This window comes from Mytilus galloprovincialis, chromosome 10, assembly GCF_965363235.1.
Source record: "Mytilus galloprovincialis chromosome 10, xbMytGall1.hap1.1, whole genome shotgun sequence".
Classification (NCBI taxonomy): Eukaryota; Metazoa; Mollusca; class Bivalvia; order Mytilida; family Mytilidae; genus Mytilus; species Mytilus galloprovincialis.
This window is the reverse complement of record NC_134847.1, coordinates 4,153,530-4,178,689: the sequence shown is the minus strand read 5'-3', so window position 1 is coordinate 4,178,689 and position 25,160 is coordinate 4,153,530. Positions and strand designations below refer to the sequence as shown.

Genomic DNA, 25,160 nt, shown 5'->3' with positions numbered 1-25,160 from the left:
GATTATGTCAAACACCATAGAGACAGCAGCAACCCATTAACACAAATACAAAATTTATTACCAAGATTGGAAGATATTCACTTTAAACACATGAACTCCAAAACTGAAAAAATAAAGTATACACCAGGTTATCTCCCTTGTAAACTAAGACACTTTCCAACAACCAATGGAACTGTTCAGCTTTCAGTAGCCATTTTTGTTTTAGATTTTTACATTTGTGTGTATATTCAAAGCAAGGATTCCCAGAAATTCCACTTAAAATGGATGATGTTTCAATTATAGAAATAACAATAAAACATACTCAATTTACAGTTTCCTTAAGGAATGACTTATATATTTTCTGTCTATGAAGAAATAACATAAAAAATTTGGTGCACACTGAATAACCGGCGTAGCTGGTTATTTTGAAGTGTGCACCACATTTTTTATATTATTACGAATAGACAGAAAAAATATTAGTTATTTCTTATAATTTAATTCTAAATTCCATTTTAAATCTGAGAAAACCATGAAAAAACGTTGATGACGTCACGGTCACATGACTAAATGATGTCTATGGGCTGATAAACAAAACAACTTCAGCCAATCAGAAGACATGTTACATCCAAAATTAAATTATAAAGATATAGTTCATGTTTTCCATGATGACCAAACACATTTCTTTAACTTAACACTTAACAGAGCAAATGGGTTAATAAACCATTCTGAAATCTGTTGAAGCCAAACAGATAGAATAGCCCCCCTTCTAATAATTTATTATGCTTAAAAATAAGTTTTATTCCTTATATAACAACTGATACCAATAAAATGAAAGAAAATCTGATAAATGTGGGAAGGTAGAAATGGAATATTCAATAGAACAGCCCTTTTTTTACATTCATTGATAAAACAACTAGGTTGAGATGTACCTTTAGCAATGGTCTTTTTTCATAACATCTAGTCAAAAGTCAGTAATATAAAAATAGATTATTGCACTGGATAAGAAAATATTAATTGTAATTTAAATATAACAGAGAAGAATTCCTTGTGCCTTTGTAATCTGAACTTTGAAGATGATTTCTAGTCTGAATTCTTCTGTTTACTGAAATACTTCTGAGCTTCCTTAGGGTCTGGAATGATCTGAAAATAGAAAAACAATGATCAAATCATCCTTTTCTTATGTACTATTAAATACAGAAATTATTGTAATGGGTTTAATTTCTATTACGTTATGTATAGAAATAACTAACAGAATAAACCCTAACAAATAATTAACATAAAAAGAGCATTACTTTCTCAAATTGGAAACCACCAAAATAAATCAGAATGAAATCAGTTTAATGCTAAAAGGCATAATTTTGTATTGTCAAAATATATATTATATATAACCAAAAAAAGTCTTTAACAGAGACTAAATATGATATGAAAAAGAAGTTGTGGTATGAGTGATAGTTCTTTTGACCAGAAAAAAACATATTTTTTCAAACTTATCAGAATTGACAATACTACATACCGTATCACTGCCTGGTTTCCACCCAGCTGGGCATACTTCTCCATGCTTGTCTGTATACTGGAAGGCCTGTACTAATCTCAATGTCTCGTCAACAGATCTACCCACAGGGAGATCATTCATTGTGATCTGTCGTAATATCCCTTTAGGATCAATGATGAACAAACCTCTGAAAATATCACACAAAAATGGTTCAGAATAATACAATAGTGAACAAAATGAATGATCAAGTGAAACATGGGTTAAAAAATGTATATAATACATGTGAATGCGTATCAAATATTTGCAATGTGACATTTGAAATGTAATTTTAATGTAGCACACAAAGCCTGTTTAATCCTGACACATTCTTTACATGCATTTCACAAGTCAAGAAACTGTAATCCAGTTGTTGTCGTTTTATCCCGTCTTCTCAATATTGCGTAGTCATTTGTTGTATAGGTTAAAATCAGGCAGTTGTTTTCCTCTTTTCTTTTTTTTTCATATTTCATCATGTCAGGCATTTTATTGCTTTTTTCTTTTTTTTTATCAAATATTGTTTTTCTCATTGTTAAAAGCCTACAGTGACCATAGTTAAATACATCCACATCCTTGTCTCTAATGAGTAATTGTCTCATTGGCAATCATACTACGTCTCCTTTTTCATGCTTTTTTGGGGGAATCAAGAATTATACTTTGTGTTGTTTGGTCACTTGTTTAATATTTTTTTATATTTGAATTCTCAGATGATTTATTCTACAATCATTTGTTTTGAAGTAGTGAAAGCTAATAAACATAATAATTATGATAAAATTAGGACAAAAGTTTTTACCTTAAACTATGTCCTAAATCTTGTAAGAATACACCATACGCTTTGGAGATTTCATGTGTGATGTCAGACAAAAGAGGAATTTTGATTGGTCCTAGTCCTCCCTCGTTTCTAGCCTTACTTATCCTGAAATTACATAAATATTAAGAGGGAAAATTTTGTCAATTTTATCCAATATAAACCAGATGTTACATCCAATGGTTTGCAGATGACAGGGATCCAGTTTACTTATTGTTATTGCAGATGACAGGGATCCAGTTTACTTACTGTTATTGCAGATGACAGGGATCCAGTTTACTTACTGTTATTGCAGAGGTGTATTTATGTTACTACATGATTCTGCCTTGAAATTTCGGTTTTTAAAGGTTTAATTCATATACAACAGCAATGTATTGTCTTCTTGTAAGTAAACCCACTGATGATAGGGACACACCCATATCGCTAGCTTTTCAGTGTTCTAAATAAAACTTATGGGACTGAAAATTCCTAAAAATTAAAAGCAGAGGTTTCTGTTTACCCTCTAATAAAAAAGTGGTAATACAATGTATATACATTGTGTATACAAATAAAGTACATCATCATGATCATTGTACATACAGCGAAACCTTTGATTTTTTGATTTTTTAAAATTGACATTTAACCTCTAGAAGAATCAAGCTCTCCTTATCTTCACATAGGGAATATGATCATAGGCAGATCCAGGGGGCCCCCCTTTCGGGGGAAAAATTTGGTTGATTATATTGGGAATCATTGAGCATGACTGGAGCGGGCCCCCCCTTAGGTCAGTCAGCGGGCCCCCCCTTAGGAAAAGTTCTGGATCCGCCACTGATGATGCAAGACTGTATTTATGGTACAAGCAAGTTTGTGAGGAGTGGACAATACATAATAACAGATGTATAGATACATGTATTATAATTCTTTATCAGTTTTTCTTGCAAGGGAATGAAAAATAGACTAATATCAAAAAGAGGTATGAAAAAAATCAGTTCATTCACAAACAATGATGTTTTAACTTACCAAGCTAAATGAGTAAATTGTGAGTCTACAGAACATGCAATGACCTGAGTGTTTATCTTCTCAAACTCTTTAGCCCTGTCACTAAACGCAATAATTTCTGTTGGACAAACAAATGTGCTGTAAAAATAAAAATAAATATTTAAAATGCATAACAATTTTGTACTATACAGTCAAATATATTAATGATCAAATTTTCTTTAAAACCATACACCTTATGAAGACAACTTTGACTTACTACTTTGGATGATTGTTGACATTCATTTTCTTTTCTCTTTTTATGTATTTTTTAATTTACATTATTTGTCATGTTGAACATGTTGAATACATCATGTATGTTGTACACTTGGATAACACAAATTATCATACATGTAATATGTGCTTTAAGTTTAATCAAATTAAATATTTTGATTTTTTTTTTAAATAAATCTGTTATCATGGTTATAGTACATGTATTACTGTATTTTTGGATCACTGATCAAGTACAATGCTCTTGGATCATCTGATGTTGACATGTTGAAGAAAATAAATAAAAGTACTTCTGCTTGTTAATCATGTTGATCATAACATTGTGTCTTAATTCATACTGTATTAATTTTGATTTGCTCCTTGTGGGCACTTTGATTAGCAATAAAATATTTGTTTGTTTGTTTATTCAAGTGATTCAAGTTCTAACAACATAAAACATAATAAAACAAATATATAATTATCACATGTTTCTTCTTCTTCAATTAACAGGTAAGTAGGTATTTTTATTTCAAATATAACTAGTGTTCTACATGTTGTATGACAACATTCATGACAGTAGTAAATACCTTTTGTTACCAGAAGTTCACTACAAAGTGCTACTTACAAATCAAGAGGATAAAAGAAGAATACCAGCCATTTTCCTTTGAAATCTACTAGTCTGATATCCTTAAATGCTCCATCAATCACAGCTGTACCATTCCAATCAGGAGCTGGCTTTGAAACTGAAATAAACAAAATGACATGTATACCAGTGAATACTCTTAGTGTATGCGTCTTCCCTTAACTTTAGTTTAATTTTGACAATTTAATCTGTCCATGGATGGAGTTTACACTTCATATCCCCGTGGTAACCATTTAGTGTATCATTTCTTCAACTTTCCTCATGTTCATCTTGATATATTAATGTTGATTATAATAAGCATGACATGTAATTAATTTCGATATTTTAATAAAATATGACATTAATGATAAAAGACTGCATGTAATCATGGTTATGCCTTATGAGGGGGGATAGGAGGGGTCCTGTTCCCGAAATCCAGGGCTTAAAAACATGAAATCCCCAAATCCTGGGCTTAAAAAAACGAAATCCTGAGGTCCCAAAATTGGAATAAAGATATTCCCGGATCCCGAAAGTGTCAATCCCGAAATCCCGAGCATAAAAACACCCGACCCGGAGTCCTGATAAAGGTCCTATCCCCCCTCCCTTATGGATGTACTCAGTACTTGGAAGTTTATCCCAAATTGGTATATTTAACTTTATGAACTTGTGCTTATCTTATATTGTATTTATTATCGAACCCAAATGGGATTCTGTGTCTTGAGTGTAAGTTTTGTTTTTATATTAATCAATTGAATAATTTTTCATTTAAGGTGAAACATACTGACAGCTTGACTCCACTGAATTGCGTGTCCTGACGTTCTGCGAGTTTCCTGTGGATAGACATGCCCTCCTGGAGATGCATAACATTGCCTGTCACCACCAAATGTGTAGCACTGTCCGTCATCGGCTGAGGAAACTGGCAAAACACCGACAAAGAGGGAGAAGCAGACAACTGAAAACACATGTACCATTTTGCAACGTAGACTTCCGTTATGATGATCTCTCTAGATTTTACCTCAGACTCAGTGATAACACTAGAACAGCTCAGTTTAAAGTGTTAATTTGAGACATTATCGGACAATCATGTGTACCAACTGTGCACCCATGCCTTGATCAAATAAATTATAGAATACCTCTTGCAATATCTCAAAAGGAAACGAAACACAATTTTTATATAATTTCAATATATAAAAAAGTAACCATAAACAAACAAACTGAGAATATTTCACTTGCAAATCACGGTTTATAAGGCTTATATTGTTTAAAAAATTACCAGAAACGTTTTCACAATGAGGTCTGATTGCAGGGAAATTGACTAATTACATGTTATATATTCGCTTATTGTAAATTTTCACACACTATAATTTCTGTAAAGCATAAAAAGTAAATTCACAAAAATACTGAACTCCGAGGAAAATTCAAAACGAAAAATCCACAATCATAAGAAACAGGACGTTTCGGCAATAGATCCAGTTGGGACTTGGTTGATTCGGCCTTTGTCGTTACGACCGTGTACCACTCCGGCCATGTTGAAAACGTAGCAATCATACTTTTAATTTATATTAAAGATATTTGTTGTATATTGAAACGAAACTGGGGTACTGTCTATGCGACCTTAACCGAAACTTTATATAAACTAGACAGAACCTAATTTTTTATTTAATCTATCTCGAGGGTAATTTTCGGCCTATGCTTTCGCTCTAGGACTTCTATTAAAGTGATGCCCGTCTAGAATATATTAAGAGTTTTATTAGGTATAATTTTTACCAGTCTATGCCACCAGATTATAATTTATTTAAACATGTGTTCTGGAACAAGATGTCTGAAGTTCAGTACTCTCCAAGTCTCAGTTAAGTGTGACTTCTGGATTCTATCACCAATGGTAAATAAAGAAGGTCTAGACTACTCCGAGGGCCAACCAGATCCTAACCTTTGACCTAGACCGCAGTCATGCTATCCTAGTGTCAGACTAAATGAACAACTGGAATGACAATCTGGACCGTTACCAAATATACAAGGATCTGATAATACCAATTTACTAGAGAAATCACAGTCCCAACACTATAGTTTGGGTAGTGGTCCAGAAATATACTGCACCTATATAAGTATGTCTAGTTATTTTTATTGCTCAAATATGAAGTACCATCCCACGCTAATTCTATATTATAGATCTATATGGGTTAGAGTAAAACTAAAAACACTTCCAATAAACCTTGAGGTAAACAATAAATAAAGGGACAGACAGACCGACGGACCAAATGTGAAATAGCCCGACCCAACAAGTGTGGTCGTTTCAAGTACGACACCACAGGGGTAGTTCAGGATTTCCAAACACGTAATTAGATTTATATACCAAATACACAAGCAAAAAGAACCAGAAAATTTATTTATCATTTATTTTATATACCTTTTAAAACTTAAAGGCATACATAGTATTTGAAAGTTAGTTAGAAGCTGATTGCAGATAACACTAAACTTTGCTTTTTTATAATCGATGTGATAAGAACTTCTTAGAAGTACACAATGCTTAACTTCAAACGGTTGCAAATGGTCACATTAAAAAAATATTTGACATAATTAAGGAGATCTAAAAGTCCTTATAGCTGAGGTTAAGCTTATAATCATAAGAAGGTGTGGTATGATTGCTAATGGGATATCTCTCCACAAGAGACCAAATGGCATAGAAATTAACAACTAAAGGCTGGGAACAGTATATCTAATATAAAATCAATCAATTTAAATTAACTATGGAGCAGTCAATGAATTATATCAGAAGTCCATTTATACTAGTAATGGTAATGGACTTCTGATTAAATATATATTCCTGGGTTTACGAAATATGGGGGAGAGAACCGATAATCAAAATATAACGGAAGTTCAGGACATTTTTTTTTTTAAATACGCAGGTTAAGTACCTTGTGTTATATCAAGGTATTTAGAGTAAATCAAAGCCAAGCACATGTGCCAAAGCTGTATATTTATAAACAAAAGTCATAATTTTCAAACAAGATGTCTGAAGTTCAGTACTCTCCAAGTCTCAGTTAAGTGTGACTTCTGGATTCTATCACCAATGGTAAATAAAGAAGGTCTAGACTACTCCGAGGGCCAACCAGATCCTAACCTTTGACCTAGACCGCAGTCATGCTATCCTAGTGTCAGACTAAATGAACAACTGGAATGACAATCTGGACCGTTACCAAATATACAAGGATCTGATAATACCAATTTACTAGAGAAATCACAGTCCCAACACTATAGTTTGGGTAGTGGTCCAGAAATATACTGCACCTATATAAGTATGTCTAGTTATTTTTATTGCTCAAATATGAAGTACCATCCCACGCTAATTCTATATTATAGATCTATATGGGTTAGAGTAAAACTAAAAACACTTCCAATAAACCTTGAGGTAAACAATAAATAAAGGGACAGACAGACCGACGGACCAAATGTAAATAGCCCGACCCAACAAGTGTGGTCGTTTCAAGTACGACACCACAAATGTAACACAGACTTTACAAACAAAACTAGTTCAGGATTTCCAAACACGTAATTAGATTTATATACCAAATACACAAGCAAAAAGAACCAGAAAATTTATTTATCATTTATTTTATATACCTTTTATAACTTAAAGGCATACATAGTATTTGAAAGTTAGTTAGAAGCGGATTGCAGATAACACTAACCTTTGCTTTTTTATAATCGATGTGATAAGAACTTCTTAGAAGTACACAATGCTTAACTTCAAACGGTTGCAAATGGTCACATTAAAAAAATATTTGACATAATTAAGGAGATCTAAAAGTCCTTATAGCTGAGGTTAAACTTATAAACATAAGAAGGTGTGGTATGATTGCTAATGGGATATCTCTCCACAAGAGACCAAATTGCATAGAAATTAACAACTAAAGGCTGGAAACAGTATATCTAATATAAAATCAATCAATTTAGATTAACCACGGAGCAGTCAATGAATTATATCAGAAGTCCATTTATACTAGTAATGGTAATGGACTTCTGATTAAATATATATTCCTGGGTTTACGAAAAATGGGGGAGAGAACCGATAATCAAAATATAACGGAAGTTCAGGACATTTTTTTCAAATACGCAAGTTAAGGGAGCTACCATTTGATTTTTATGGGGGGCTAGAATGAAAAATTTTGTCCTGCATTTTTTTTAGTTGTAATCTTTGTCCTGCCTTTTTATTTTTCACTCTATTCGGTCCTTCATTTTTTTTTATTAGTTTATCCTGACTTTTTTTACCTAAATTGTCATCCTGCCTTTTTTTTTTTGCAAAGTGTCTCATCCTGCCTTTTTTTTTACTCAAAACTCCTGTCCTGCCTATTTTTTTCAAATTTCATTCTTGCCCCCCCCCCCCCATAAAAATCAAATGGTAGCTCCCTAAGTACCTTGTGTTATATCAAGGTATTTAGGGTAAATCAAAGCCAAGCACATGTGCCAAAGCTATATATTTATAAACAAAAGTCATAATTTTCAAACATATAAAAATAATACCAAATTCACTTTGTTAATATAAGTGTTCATGCAGTTATACATTACTAACATTAAAGAAGAGGGGGGGGGGGGGAGATACAAGAAGGAAAGTCAAACTCATAGATAGAAAATAAACGGATAACGCCATGGCTAAAAACGTAAAAAGTCAAACAGACAAATAATAATAATAATACATATGAAGCAACATAGAAAACTGAAGACTAAGCAATACGAAGCCCAATAAAAACTGGGGGTTATCTCAGGTGATACGGAAGGGTAAGCAGATCCTGCTCCACATGTGGCACCTGTCGTGTTGCTTATGTTATTACAAACCCGGTAAATAGTCTAATTCTGTAGGTCACATTCATGAAAAGGGAAAGGGGTTTTAGTTATGACGTAAGGAATTAATCATCTGATCACCACCAAAAAAAAACCATCAACTATTTCATTTATATAGAACGAAATATAAAAATCACGTGTTGCTTTTCTTTTCTCATGGTTGGTCTGATTTGGTAAATGAACACTTTATCACAATATCTATCATACAAAGCTAACGAAGCACCTGCTGGTATTTTCGAATAAATATATCGGTAATATTTTTCAGAAAGTTGCTTTTATTTATATTTTTTCGTCAATGATATTGTATTTTTATTTTCGCTTAAGTAGAAGTATGAGAAAACAACAATAAAGTATGAGTTCGAAACTGTGGCTTGATTTAGAGGAAGTGAACATTACCAAGGTATCGCCGTCCAAACAACATAAGCGTATCCGCTTCAAAGTTATTTCCGTTTATTTACATTTTATTGACTAAACCGATGAATTCATGACATAAAACAGGTAATACACTACCCATTTATATACAACACATAAACATTTTGTGGTTAAAATGTCGCAATAAAGGGCAATATTGATTCGTTCTTACTTGACAACTAGCATGTGCGTGTTCAGCTTCTTATTTGTGTTTACCTTACAGCTTACATCTGTACATGCCAGCTCCGTGAGATACATGTACAAGTCTATTCTGATCAAAAATAACACTAATCATAAGGGAACTTATTGCCACAGAAATAAGACCAGGCTGCAGGCAAAATTTATTGTTATTCTATTTATATTATGAAGACGGTGCTGACATCAAATACATGTTGCTTTATAACCTGGTCGATTCGTTACTACGCTGATTAGTAACCGAGACGTTTCGTACCTGGTGTAATTATATATAGTTATAAAATGTTAGTTTAAATCAAATAGTTTAAATGAAACAGTTAAAGTTATTATTTATAAATGATCAAATTTTTCATCTAATAATAACAATATTGTAATGTTTTTTAATTTAAAACTTTCTTAAATCTTTTTAATTATTGGCTACTTGGTAAATACGCTCGGTCACAGCTTTAATGTTTTATGACAACTAATGACAGGTAATACAGGGCTCACGCTACCAGGCGACTTGGGCGAAGAAGTCGCTTTCTCGACCGTCACTTCGCTTTCCCCGACCCCCAAAAGCGAAAACAAGTCGCCCTGTTCTTGACGATACTCGCTTTCAGTTGCTTCCGTCATCGGACATTTTCAAATTTTACCAAGTTGATGAAACATCAATTTTTTATTGATAATTAAAGAAATTCAGACATAAACGATTAATTATCTTTAGAAAAGAGGTTGAAGCATTGTCTTCGCAGTGTGTAGCAGGTTATTTGATAAAAATACGACCGCCATTGACCGATTTCTAAACTACGGATCTGAACCGGACCAGCTATGACCGAAATCCGTACTTTTACAATAATTACTACGGACGTACGGATGAAACAGCTGACAGAGGAGTATTGATCCCAAAGGGAAAAATTACGCATTCTACACGTATTAAGAGACTTTTGGTTACATCTAATTGATTGGTGTATATAATTCCCTATATATTTTTATGGATTGTTTCAAACTATTGATTAAAGTTGCTTAACTCTGAGACTATTATACTAATATCAATATATTTTGGTCCAGCTTAATAACTTTTATATTTTATATATGAGAAACACTGAATTTCATACACAAGATAATTTTTAATTAAATTGTAATTGATATACGTATTATAATTATTTCTTTACTTTTTTTAAAATAAAAATTATTTTCTTTTAGTGCTAGATATTTACTTGGTAGTTTCTCACAAGAACCTTAGTAAAACTTAAACAACTTTTAATTTCAAATGTTACTTTAATTGTAATTTTTTACTCAGATATGAATTGAACAATATAAAAAGAACATTATTTACATATATGGCCCTTTATACTATTGTAAAATCCAAACATTGTAGCGCACCGTGCGAATGAGCACTTCTCTTTCAAATCTCACCACTTCTCCCTATCAGTTTCAAAAAAAGAAGTCACTTCTCCCTATAATTCTGAAGTAGTGTGAGCCCTGGTAATAAAAAGTAATTATAGTAGGTGAAAAATAATGAAGTTGGTTAATGGCACACGACCTAAAAATAATTATTGTTTATTTTTTTCTCACTTTTACACGCAATTGCATTACCCTCCTCCTTTTTCACCCGTGCTGGGGACTGGCATTGGCGGAGTTAAAGTTTTTTTGTTTTTTTCATCACACACCACCTCAGAGATTGTACAACTCGCAAAATATGTCAAGCGCTTAGGTGTTCCTTCTGTAGTAATAGGCTCCAATATCGTCAGACTAAAAACAAGAAACATGAAAGAAACAACTTATGATAGAAAAAAAGAAGATTAATAAAGAACTCAGCATCATAAAGATGAGTGGTGTCAAGTATTGGAGACATCAAAGCACGTGGCAGAAGACTAAATATTTTGATAAAGACAGGGTACATCTAAATGATGATGGACAATTTAAATTCTTCTGTTCTATTCGCATGTGTGCAAAACTGTACTTGTAAAGTGTAAAATTATGTGCAATCAATTATTTAATAAACGAATATAGATATATGTATGTACATCAATAGGTCTTTTTATTATTTTTTAAGTAACCTAAATGTACGACTCATATTATTATTATATATTGATATAAGGTTACAAAACGCCTCAGGTACGAAACGACCTAGTAAGTTACAATCAACTAGTTACGAAACGACCTGCACCCTTGACGTCCTACAACAATCACTTTTCCATTGTGGCTTCAGATATTTTGTATTATGTCGTCAAAATTTTTCGGGAACCTGTTTGATGTCCAGTTATGGCGGATAAAAGCGATAAGGTGTAAGGGTATTTGATATCCACTTTCATCACAAGTCAAGTGTGTTATTCAGTTTGAAGGGTATTCTCTAGGTACGTGAAACATGTTTTGTCTCAATTTAATCAATTACAGACAGAATGATGAGTGTTTATTCATTAGAAATGCAAGGGAATGTTGGTAATATCTATGGAATAAAAACAATAAAACACTTTCATTAGCTACACGTATCTTGACCATGTGAATTTTCATACGAGTGTATATAGTAAACCTACAATTAACAGAAACAAGTGTCTGTGTCCTTTATATATCTCATGTTTTTACTTTTGATGTTTACAAAAAGAAACGAAAACCAAAAGACATGAAAGAGATAAATATTTTTCTGTTCAAGGTTTTTCAGGCCTATAGTCATGATAGTCATTAGTGGTATTGACCCTTCTATCATTTATGCCTCCTTCAGAAACAATTTAAGCTTCAGGGAAATTACTAATAAATTTTAAACATTTAAAAAAGTTCATCCAAATTTTACTGAGATATCCATGGATTAAACTAAGGTTTTGTAATTTTCATTTTGTAGGGTGCATGTGGAAAGCCAAGTATAGAAACATTTAGCCTTTTATGCATTTTAGCTGAATTGTCTCTACATTTTGTAGATATGTCTCTGAAATAAATGTTCTGATGTGATTGTCATGCAACAATATTTTTTTTTCATTTTGACAACAAATGTTTTAAAAAGAAAGAGATATACAGTAGGAACTTCACTTGTGTGGTTTTAAGTAGTGGCGGACCAATTTGCAGTGTAAAATTGTCTATTATAGTTAATTAGAACATTTTGCCCAAAAAATACAATTAAGCATGTGCATTACAAGACCTAACTTAATTTATAAAGTTAATACTATACTACATATACATTTAAAAAAAAAAAAAAAAAAATTCAATTATGATAAAGAACTTCACCAAGTTGGGGTTATGCTAGATTAATGCCTAAAGTATACACCACCGTATTGATAAACATTGTGAGCCAAATCAATTTTATGCCCAACTTAACGATAGTAGAAGGGCATTTTGTTTTCTGGTCTATGTGTTTGTTCGTCCATCTGTCCCGCTTCAGGTTAAAGTTTTTGATCAAGGTAGTTCTTGATGAAGTTGAAGTCCAATCAACTTGAAATTTAGTACACAAGTTCCCTATGATATGATATTTCTAATTTTAATGCCAAATTGAGTCATCTAGACACCCAAGTTCACAACAGTTTCTTTAATTACTTGTGTCATAATCAATTTCCCATTTTTACCAAGTTGATTGAACAGTAGTTCTTTCATTTATAAGCAAATAAATTTCTTTTGAAACGTGGGGAAAACATTGACTTAACAGATTGTTTGTTTGATATTTCAAAGAAACCACTTTTTAAAGAGTGTATCTTTTTTTTCATTTCCAGTTCTCAAGAGTGTATGTTTATATTACATTCTGACTTTCCACAAAATAAAGGAGAAGGTCTGATAAGGGCTTAATCTAGTAGTGTTGGATAATCTGTTGAAATTACCAACCGATTATCTATTACAATCGGTTGACAGCAACCAACCGACTATCAATTATAATCGCATCATAATACCTTGCCCTTTTTTTTTCAAATGAAATCCTGCATTTAGTCTCATTGTACATGTCTAATGTGTATATTCCATATCATTGCAGAGTTTATATATTCATATTTGATCTTTTGTTTCCTTTTCATATTTTATTTAGCAATTAAAACAATGAATTAATAAGGATCAAGATTCAGATTGAACATATTTTATCTCATAATTACAACATTGATTACCAACAGTGACACTTACATTTCTAAATTTCAATGGTGTAACTCACATTACAATTTCAATAACATAGCTGTACATATATATACATTTGAATGCTTCTAATTAAGAAACGATATATAAAGTTTTTAACTTTAAGAAATTTAAAATTAACAGAAAAAAATAAAACAATGCATTTGCATTGAAATATAAACAGTAAACAAAGGGGATTAAGCCAATGTCTTTTAATTCGTGTAGAATGCTTTTTTTCACTTTTGTGATCATTATTTTTCTGTCAATTGTGTAATTGGTGCGTCTGAACTTATAATTGCAAATGCGGAATTATTACATAGTTGAACTGTATCCGATTTGTGATTTTTATATTTTTCAATAGCGGAAAAATTTCAAAAATAAACAATGTTTGACAAGCAATTTGGAAAGGAATATGACGTTTTTGACGCTACAAATGGATAAAATATTAATAAAAGGCAATTTGCAACACTCTCAAGTAACAAGTTCCGGTATTGAAAGAAAGTATTTCATACAAAGTTATTAATTTTAGATAACATTCCATCAATCTGTATATATTTATAGTCAATGCTTTTGTCACATTTATAAAGAAGGAAATTGGTTATGTCTTTTAATTATAGGACGTTTGACATTGTTATTGTCATCGACTAATATTTTTTGTTATTATTTGTTTGACTGCGCATATAAAATGCAAACCGCAAACGGACCGAAAGTTGATAAGCTAAAAGTACGGAAACTATAACGACAATTGATTTAACAAAATCCCAATCGATTATTGACATCGCCAGGCCCAACCAACTGATTTTCGACTTATTCCGATCATCGGAACAACACTCTAATCTAGTCTTTAATTTGAAGGACATCTGGTGAAAATAGTTATTACATTTTAGCTCACCTGGCCCACAGGGCCAAGTGAGCTTTTCTCATCACTTGGCGTTCATCGTCTTCCTTCATCCGTTGTCGTTAACTTTTACAAAAATCTTCTCCTATGAAACTACTGGACCAAACTTGGCCACAATCTTCACTAGGGTATCTAGTTTAAAAAATGTGTCCGGTGACCCGGCCAACCAACCAAGATGGCTGTCATGGCTAAAAATAGAACATAGGGATAAATGTTGATTTTGGCTTATATCTTTGAAACCAAAGCATTTAGAGCAAATCTGACCGGTTGTTTATCAGGTCAAGATCTATCTGCCCTGAAATTTTCAGACAAATCAGACAACCTGTTGTTGGGTTGCTGCTCCTGAATTAGACATTTTAAGGAAATTTTGCAGTGTTTGGTTATTCTCTTGAATATTATTATAGATAGAGATAAACTGTAAATAGCAATAATATACAGCAAAGTAAGATCTACAAATAAGTCAACATGACCAAAATTGTCAAGTGACCCCTTAAGGAGTTATCTTCTCCTCTGAAACTACTGGGCGAAATTTAACCAAACTCTGCCACAATCATTAATGGGGTATCTAGTTTGAAAAATGTGTCCGATGACCCCGCCCATGAACCAAGATGACTAAAAATAGTACATAGGGTAAAATGTAGTTTTTGGTTTATATCTCTGAAACCAAAGCATTAGGAGCAAATATGCTGTGGAAAAAAATGTTCATTAGGTCAAGATCTATCTTTTTGTTGTGTTGCTGCCCCTGAATTGTAATTTTAAGAAAATTTTGCAGCTTTTGGTTATTATCTTGAATATTATTATAGATAGAGATAAACTGTAAACAGCAATAATGTACAGCAAAGTAAGAACTACAAATAAGTCAACATGACCAAAATGGTCAATTGACCCATTAAGGAGTTATTGCCCTTTATAGTCAATTTTTGTAAGTTTTGTAAATTTTTGTGTAAATTTTTACAAATTATTTTCAACTGTCACTTCTGGGCCAAATTAATTATAGATAGAGATAACTTTAAGCAGCAAGAATGTCCAGTGAAGTAAGATCTACAAACACATCACCAACACCAAAACACAATTTTGTAATGTGTTCTTTGTTTAATATGCACAAAGACCAAGGTGAGCGACACAGGCTCTTTAGAGCCTCTAGTTTAAACACTTTTAAAAGTGTTAACTTCATTATAAGGTATAATTTTTGCTGAAAGATAAGCCTTACTGTGACCTATACTTTATATCCACATCCATTGGTCTCCGGGGGATAGTTTTCTCATTGGCAATCACCACATCAATAAATCTTTGGGAGATAGTTGTACCATTCAGAGATCTCCATGGATGAAATTTAACAATGGAGGAACTTTCACCATGACAAAATTCAGCGTCTATACATGGTGTAATCGAAAGTATTTCCTTCCTTCATTTCCATGTATAAAGGAATTGTGGCCAGGCTGATTATATTGCTTATTATATTTATCTAATTATAGAATAACCAAAATGATCATTGATTGTTATTAATGACAATGGCAGTTGTTATCCAATTATCCATACATTTCAGTTAGCAAATATCAATGAATATACTATTTATCATTTCAACTCCATGAATGACAATAGTCAAATTAAAGAGATTCCCTTGATTTATGATATCATTGCATCATTTTATTTTTAGAATGATGTTAAAATTAGACCTGCACCCTTTAAAACTTGAAATGCCCTGTTATAAGCCTCATCTTCAAAATTCCTGACCAGCATATGGCATCCTTTCAGTCATTCCCTGAAACAATTTGTAGGTAAAACACTGACCAATATGTAAAATACAGAGTGATATTTCAAAGTGAACCACCCAGAATCACCAGCATTCACTGTGGAAAATCACCTGTAAGAGTGATTTTTACCTGAATCACCTTTTGTATACTGTACTACAATTGTATTGTTTTGTATATCACATGACAACAAATGAGAATTATTTTCTAAGGTTCTGTCAATAACATGGTGAGATAATTCTATGAATTATTCATATCCTTCATCACTTAATGTTCCATGATATAGCTTATTGATCTACAAACAAAATGATCATCAAATTAATTAATCGAATCGCTATGCATTTTTTAGTGGTAATATTTCTCGATTGGAAACTAGATAATGTCATTTGATTTGTATGTGATATTTTCACTTTATCACTATTTAATCGGAAATTGCATTGGATGGAAGCGTTGATTTATATTTTTAAAATACAAATCTAAAGAGTTTATTATTTTTGTTTTGATTAAAGCTATAGTCATGCTAGTTCATTACATACAAATTTAATGAGTTGATTTTCATTTTGGGATATGTGTTTTTGACTCATCCTTCACATACAATCCCTTAATAACATTATGATATTAAATATAGATATGAAAGTCTCTGATGTTGTTGTACATGTGTGTTAAAAGAATTCACTCATACATGTGTTTTGTTCTATAAATTTTGCTTCTAATCCAATAAGAAAATAAAAAAATAGATATAAAGGGCTTACATGTATGTTTACATGAGTTACATCAGGTGGTTTACATAAACATATTTCAGGTAGGACAACACTAAGATTTTAGTTCTCCCTAATTAGACAACTTATGCTGATGTACCCCAAAAAAATGAAATTACTCCTGTACATGTACATCTCTAAAATAAATGAGACGTCATATCCATTCTAAAGATACTTAATATGACTGTCAGCTTCTAAAGAAAATTCTGGTGATAATTTGAATTCAGTTATATTTTTTTCATGAAATATTAAATAATTGTTTTTCACTAAAATAAGTATTTTTGTTGTTATTTTGTTGTTGTAATTAATGGAATTCAATAACTAATTAATGGTTATTTTTATGTTTAAATTATTGATAATAAGTAGCTATAAACATGATAAACTGAAGAGACAAGGATACACAAGTGAACAGGTTACTTTTCTCTGGAACTTGCCTACAACAATACGTACACCTTATCGCTAATCCCGGCTGACCCGGCCGCTTGAACTTTTGACACACACAACAATCACTTTTCCATTGTAGCGTCAGATATTTTGCTTTATGACGTCAAAATTTAACGGGAACCTGTGTGATTTCCAGTAATGGCGGACAAATAGCGATAAGGTGTATTAAACATAAAGTCATAAGGATATTAGATTGAGGTGGATATAAAATCAGCAATTTATTTAACTGTGCTTGGAAATTACATCAGAAATTGATTTTAGATATATGGTAAAACAAAGTTCACACTTACAATCATGTCTATTAGTGCTAAATAGTTTTTAAAAGGTTTACAGACAATATTTCAAATTTTTTTATCTTGTTCTTTTTTTTTTTTTTAGAAGACAGTCAGGATGACCACTACAGAGTCTCCAAAAATAGAAGTCACCAGTTTTGATGATGATGATGATGACGAATTAGAGAAAGAATTAGACTCATTTATAGAAGAAGAAGAAAATAAAAAAGCAGATAGAGAGAAAGAAGATGACGAGCTGTCAGATAAAGATAAAGGAGATGACGAGGTATCTTTCTTTCTTATTCTTTCTTTCCTTTTTTGAGTACCTTGTATTTTTTAAGACAAGTCCTTAGACTCTATCTTTCACACATTATTAGAGGATTTTGTAACATCATGTACTGTAAACCTTGCTTTTTTCACTTATGGATTAAGTTTTCGACTTGATATTGATGTTTTTGCCTTAAAAAAAATTAATTATGTGCAAATGGTGTGAATGCAAAATTTTGGCAAAAAATAACCGTGAAAATCTCCATGTTTGCAGAAGAATAAAAAAAATATACATGTTCCCACTCTCAATTTTATAATCACATTTTATAGCTGTATGTCTGATGTAAAATTGCGGCAAATTTGTGATATTATTATTCAGAATCATTTATTGAAATTTGATTTTTGGTCACTGGGGAAAAATTGTATATTTATTGATATTAAATATTTTTGGTTTTAACCAAATTCTTCATAAATACCTTCAGTAAATTTGTGACTAGATTTCGCTTTTGACTGTCTTGCAAAGCAAAGTGACAGTCGTGAATTTGACTTTGTCGTCTGCTAGAGTGAGCCCTGATCATGACTTTGTTGTCTGCTAGAGTGAGCCCTGATCATGACTTTGTTGTCTGCTAGAGTGAGCCCTGATCATGACTTTGTCGTCTGCTAGAGTGAGCCCTGATCATGACTTTGTATGTTAAAATTTGTGGTTTAGAACTTAACCCACAAAATCCATGACATTTTGTTGGGAAGAATTATAATAAATCCACAGTATACCTTTAAATTTTATTTGATAAAATTTAATATAACGCTTAGAAATTTTGAAAGAAGACAGAATAAATGAGTTTTTGACAAAAAATATTTATACATCTCTGCAGCATATACATGTATAAACCATGCATAGAAACTCGCTTATATTATTAAATGCATTTTGTCTTGAATAATAAAATAACAGTTAAATGACTACAATATCTTTATTGTCAATCTGGCTGCCAAGCTGTGATTTAAAGGAACATTAATTTTAAAAAGAATTTAATTTATGTATTATGTAAATTGATATGGCGGTATTTAACAAACAAATATATGTAAATAAATGATCTTGTATGTATAAAGAGGTGATCTCATGGTGTATTTAGTGCAGAAAATGGTACTGTGCAGAGCTAAACCCAAATATTTGTATGCTCCTGTGATGGCGGCATTAAGTGTTTCCTTTGACCATTGATCTTTCTGTTATTCCGTCTTTCCATTCGTCCCATTTTTGTTGTAAAGCTTGAAAGGGGGCATTTATGTCCTAAGACACATTCTTCTTAATTTTATTATGATAGTAGTTTGTAAAATCTTTTATTTGTACATTTCATCTTTGGCTTGAAATGTTTTCTACTGTTTGTTTTTATTGTTTGTTTTTTATCTTTATTGAAAAATCTAAAAATTGTTAGCATTGACTGGTAATTTGAGAAATTTTTGTTGTTTTTGTTTTGCTGTTCTAAAATTGCTTAGTAATATATAAAAGGCGGGAGATTGCAGTAAGAAGATGTGGTATGAGATTTATTCAGGAAGGGTGTTTATGGTCTTGAGATATGATGAAGACCATCTTAAAGATATAACAAGTACTATAATGAGGGTATATTTAAACATTTCGAAAATAATAAATGGATTTTCTACACATTTTTTTACACACAGTTGTCGAGGCCATATTGTTTTACCCTTGTTTTTCTGTAATTTTAGATATCCTTGTTTTTTTACATTCCCTCATGTGTGGTACAATTTATACTTGATCAACTTTTAAACCTTTTTTTGTGGGGGTAACCTTTTTATGCCCCACCTACGATAGTAGAGAGGCATTATGTTTTCTGGTCTGTGGCTCCGTTCATCTGTCCAGTTTAAAGCTTTTGGTCAAGGTAGTTTTTGATGAAGCTGAAGTCCAATCAACTTGAAACTTAGTACACTTGTTGCTTATGAGATGATCTTTCTAATTTTTAAGCCAAATTAGACTTTTTACCCTAATTTCACGGTCCACTGAACATAGAAAATGAAAGTGGGAGTTTCAGGTTAAAGTTTTTGGTCAAGGTAGTTTTTGATGAAATTGAAGTCCAATCAACTTGAAACTTAGTACATATGTTCCCTATAGTATAATCTTTCTAATTTTAATACCAAATTAGATTATTACCCAATTTCACGCTCCATGGAACATGGAAAAGAATAGTGCGAGTGGGGCATCCGTGTACTTTGGACACATTCTTGTTTCTTTTGGTCTCTAATGTTCTCTAATAGATATATAACCCTCATCTCTTTTACAGGGATACACTTGCAATGCTTATCTACAAAGGGTCTGCTATTTACATAGGGTATAGAGAATTATGGTGATCAAACCGAATTACTAAACAAACTAAATTAGCATTGTAGATTTAAGTTTAAAGGATTATAAGATTAAATGGTTTGAGCATTATAATCTTAATTTAAAAGGAAAGACAGGTGTCCTTTTCACAAGAAGTGAAAAAGTTTGTCCCAATTTTTCTTTTTAAATATAGATACAAAAAAATGTGTGACTGAGTAAGATTATGTAATTCTTATATAAGAACATTACATTTTAAGTTTGCTAAGATATGACAAACGTTGTTAAGTTTAACTAAGATATGACAAACAACAAACTGAAAAAAACGATTCTATTTTTTTCTGTTATTTAATTGTTGATCAATAGATGAAAACGTTAGATTAATTAGCACAATTTTAGAAAGTGAAGCAAAGTGATGGAATTCAAGTTAGGAGATTTATCACATACCTTTTTTTTAAACGTTATATAGAAAGCTGCAACAGTTTCTGATTTTACAATATTTTATATCAATATTGTAAGGAAATAAACATTTAAATGACTTTTTTGTTGAGACAGAACTAAAGAAGATATTTTCATGAATTTTTCTAATTTATATAACATTATCAATCAAGAATGATAAATGAACTGATTTTTCTAATCAATCGGTAACCAATTTTGCAGGCCTATTATGATAATTATCTCCCTTTTATGATAACTTTATGACATGTGTCAGGCCATAAAAGAACTAATAAAGACTTCATACAAAAGAGCTCATAGACTTTCAGATTTATGTTTAGATAATCATTTTGTAATGAAAGCGATGGCATTTTGAAAAGATATGGGATTTAAATTTCAATGATACTTTTGTATCACTTTAAGAAAATTAATGGACTTAATCAAAGATAAGGGGACATAAATAGTAGTTTGAAGTATTTATAATCCCTAATAAAGGGGGAAGTTTTTGTTGTTAGATGATATACATACTTTGTCCTAGATATAGTTAATTAAGTCAGGCATTGTTCTTTCTTGTGTAAATTCAGAAATTATTGAAAGGTTTTTATTAAAGCGAAAAATGCAACAAAATTTAGAATCTCATTTTGTTATATTTTATAGTGGCATATCCAGGGGAGAGTTCTGGGGGTTGGACCCCCCTTTTTTTTTGGACAATCAATGCATTTGAATGGGGACATATAGTTGGAACCCCCTTCGTCCTGGGTTGGGAACCCCCCTTTTTAAAATGGCTGGATCCGCCCCTGTTTTATATGAATTAAACAGGATTTTCTCCAAATTGTAAAAATTAGAATTGCATTTAAGTTTAAAATGACAAAATCACATTAATAAATGCACGCAATAATTTCAGAATTTACAGTAAAGAAGTCTGCATTGTTCTTTCCTATGTAAGAAAAGCAGTGGTCTTTTTATTGTTAACATCTATTTATCCTATACCACAAAAAAAAAATGAGAACATTTGGTATGAGGGGGGAAGAGGATAACAATTTATTTCCCAAATATAGTTAATTCATGTGTAAATGGAACACTGTTTTGTTTCTTATATTTTTTTTTATCCAATACAGAAAAAATAAGGAAATTGGTGTGGTTGTAAACTTTGTACTACATATGTGTATAGTCCTTGATTCAAGGGAAAATAAAATAAATGTGATAATTTGCTGGTTTTTTTTAGTGTTAATTTTCTTGTTCTGAAGATAGATCTTAGGAGATGTAGGATGGTTGCAATAAGACAAATGTTGCACTTAACACATTTGTACATAACGTTGAAGGAACTTACTTTAAGAGGCATCTAATGTTGGCAAACAACAATTTATATAAAAAAAAAATTTTTCAAAGAATTAACATTTTTCGCAGGGTTTCTGAATCCAAAGTTTTAAGCTGTAGTTATGGCAAATCAGCAGAAAATATAAGCATTTAAAAAGGATTTATGGCTTTTATTTGGGGGCCATAATTTATGACTTATTGAAACAAAATCTACAAAAAAGTAATCCACAAATATGAGTGCTTACACATGCATACATAAGTGGAGAATACAAATAAAAATTGAAAGAATATTTATTATCTGTTTAACCATGATAGTCCTTGATAAAGTAATTTTAAGATAAAATTGTAAGTTGTTTATCATGGAAACAATGTATAATATAAATTATACGACTTTTTTTGCTGTTTTAAGTAGTTATATTTTGGATTGTGCTATAGAGTGTGGTCTGTTTAATTTGTAAATAAGAGCTTTGGATGCCAACTTAAAGGATGAAGAACAGCAATAAAATGATCCAATGATATTTTTTTAACAATGTTAAATATCCTCATCCTGTAGTTTTTTTCTCCTAATTATATAAAGGTAAAAAAGTCATCTTTAAATTCTTATTTTGTGTCACAATGTTAAACACGATCAATTCTCAACAAGTCAAAAGGGTGCACTACCGGTAAATTTAAATACACATTTGTGAATTTGAAACTTAATTAGATCTTGCTCCGCCTACTAATAGAATTTTATTTTTATAATATAAAGGTGACAGCTTTGATCAGAAGTATGATATTTGTATGATAATACCACAAGGGAAATGTCCGGACGAAATCAATAACAGTGGTATTGTTTGTGTCAATAGCAACAGATAAATCCGAACATCAAACATGAAAGACTTTTTAATACCGTCAAGTATAAGCCTAATAACTGATAACTGGTTGCCAGGCCAAATTTAAACGTGTTGTCATCGGTAGCTGTATAGAATAAACAAATACAGATGAGCAGAAATGTTTACTAGTGAATACCATTATTGAATTTTCTTTGTAATGCAAATATTAAATAATTAAGAGCATTTTTCTGTTTTTCTATTTTATCTGATTTATTCATTAATGTTTGGTTTTTGGATTAAAAATTATTTTGTCTTTACAGTAAAATCTGCATTTATCATTTTAACAGCTATGGCAACCCTTTTATAGCAAATGATTGTCTTTAAAGGATGGTTTGGTTCCTCATCTTTTAAGAGAGCTGTCTAGTTATATGAACCTCTGTATAAACACTAGCTGTTCATAAGCGTACATTATTCTCTTCACCCTGGGTTTTCTTTTGTTTACCAGTTTGACTGTTATTACTTTTTTAAATATTTTGATTTTTATTTAACATGCAATGCTTTTCATTTGAATGGTCAAATACAAGTTTTTCCAACTCATTAAAGTGAAATATTTAATTTTTTTTTACTCCTTTAAATTAAAATATTATTAAATCTCCAAGGTTTAAATTTGATACAAGACAATATTTATTAACTCTGTTACAAAGCTATTATTTTCTTATTTATAATCCCATTCATAGATAATAGACAAATCATTGGTTTCAACTTTCAGGTCGAAAGCCAGGATGTCTATCAGCAGAGTTTAAAAAAAATGTCTTGTGGAGAGTTGTCTCATTGGCAATGATACCATATATTATTTTTACATCATAAATCTCAGTGGTGGATCCAGCCATTTTAAAAAGGGGGGGGGGGTTCCCAACCCAGAGTAAAGGGGGGGTTCCAACTATATGCTCCCATTCAAATGCATTGATCGGCCAAACAAAGGGGGGTTCCAACCCCTGGAACCCCCCCACTGAATCTATGTCATTTGGTGGCTGGTGGAGAGTTGTCTGATTGGCGCTAATTCTAATTCTTATTTTCATATAGTATCATGAAGGTTTATAAAGATGATAGTTTTGCTATTTTATAGATGCTGTAAAACAAATGACCTTTTACTGAACAATACAGTGTTAAAAAGTTGTGGATAAATCCCATCATTAAATGTTTACTAGCGAGGGAACGTCATGTTTCATGATGTTACATGTATTTGATAGTACGATCAAAATAAATAGTTTGACAATTTCAGCTGTCTCTTAAGAGATTGGTATCTAATAAGGCCAGAGTTTGTAATTCTCAAAAACTATTAATAATATTAAAAATAATAAAGAAAAAAGATTCACAATAAATAAAAAATGTATACCGAACAGATGACATAAAAAAAGTCGCCTCCTTTTAATAACATGTTTGTTAAACTTTTTAATTATTACTTTCAATGTAAGCATAAAAAACGTTTTGATAAATGAAATGCTCCTCTGCACTGAAACATATTTTACTACTTTTGGCCTGGATTTATATTTATTGTTATAAATGTGTCTCTGCTGAGATAAATTTCCCAACAAAGGAAAGGTTATATTCTCCATTTCATTGTCGTTCATATTTTACTATCAAATTCAATTCTATACACAATTCCGTTTACAGGCAAATGTATGTTTATTTCTTAGTAACCTATCTTAGTGTTTTCGATATAATTATCTGCTAAAATGGAGTAGAAAGCAGAATTATTTGGAAATATCGTAGAAATGATAAAGAGACTTTTCACATGAAGTAAAGAGATAATGTTAATAAATTCAAAGGAAAATGAGGAGGATTTCAGATGCATGGAATTATATCTTCAGAAAAGTAATGTCAATAATTGGGGAATCGGCTTAGTATTTTAGAGAAAATGTAGTTAGTATGATATAAGGATTAGATCTTTCTTTGGAGAATAGAATATTGACATTCATAGTATTGGGATATTTATGCGGTTGATTGGTGCATATAAATTGGAATGGAAGTGCAATTGTTTATCATGTTAAAAAGATGGAATGGTAAAGGAATAGTCATCTTTGATAGCCAAGGGTTACGATCCACTCCCGTCCTCTTCAGTGAGGCTAGCCAAGATTAGGAATTGTATGGTGCTTGAGACATTACTTAAATATGTTAAAGGAGAAATTAGGAATACATTCAACCCAACAAC

The 25,160-nt window shown here is 31.5% G+C and overlaps 2 protein-coding genes across 7 annotated transcripts in view; one reads left to right on the top strand and one right to left on the bottom strand.

Moving 5' to 3' along the window:
• Positions 1 to 933: 933 nt before the first annotated feature.
• Positions 934 to 5,166, bottom strand: LOC143049680 (peroxiredoxin-2-like). The gene is made up of 6 exons (XM_076223336.1): positions 4,943 to 5,166; positions 4,165 to 4,282; positions 3,315 to 3,431; positions 2,301 to 2,423; positions 1,493 to 1,658; positions 934 to 1,119 (listed from the first exon to the last, which is right to left on the bottom strand). The coding sequence occupies exons 1-6, from the start codon at positions 5,130 to 5,132 to the stop codon at positions 1,060 to 1,062; spliced, it is 774 nt and encodes a 257-aa protein (XP_076079451.1). The 5' UTR covers positions 5,133 to 5,166; the 3' UTR covers positions 934 to 1,059.
• A 4,201-nt stretch (positions 5,167 to 9,367) lies between these two features.
• Positions 9,368 to 25,160, top strand: part of LOC143049677 (uncharacterized) — a 79,361-nt gene continuing 63,568 nt past the window's right edge. For all 6 annotated transcript variants that reach the window (XM_076223332.1, XM_076223329.1, XM_076223334.1 and 3 more), the window contains exons 1-2: positions 9,368 to 9,498; positions 17,898 to 18,077. In XM_076223332.1, coding sequence (XP_076079447.1) covers positions 17,910 to 18,077 — 168 coding nt within the window. In that variant the 5' untranslated portion in view covers positions 9,368 to 9,498; positions 17,898 to 17,909. The remainder of the gene's footprint in view (positions 9,499 to 17,897; positions 18,078 to 25,160) is intronic.

Excerpts from the sequence above, each read along its gene's own strand:
- LOC143049680 (XM_076223336.1), bottom strand. The coding sequence starts at position 5,132 with ATGGTACATGTGTTTTCAGTTGTCTGCTTCTCCCTCTTTGTCGGTGTT. Across the intron at positions 1,659-2,300 it reads GATTTAGGACATAGTTTAAG|AGGTTTGTTCATCATTGATC; the intron begins GTAAAAACTTTT and ends TGATATTTTCAG. Across the intron at positions 1,120-1,492 it reads GGAAACCAGGCAGTGATACG|ATCATTCCAGACCCTAAGGA; the intron begins GTATGTAGTATT and ends TTCTATTTTCAG.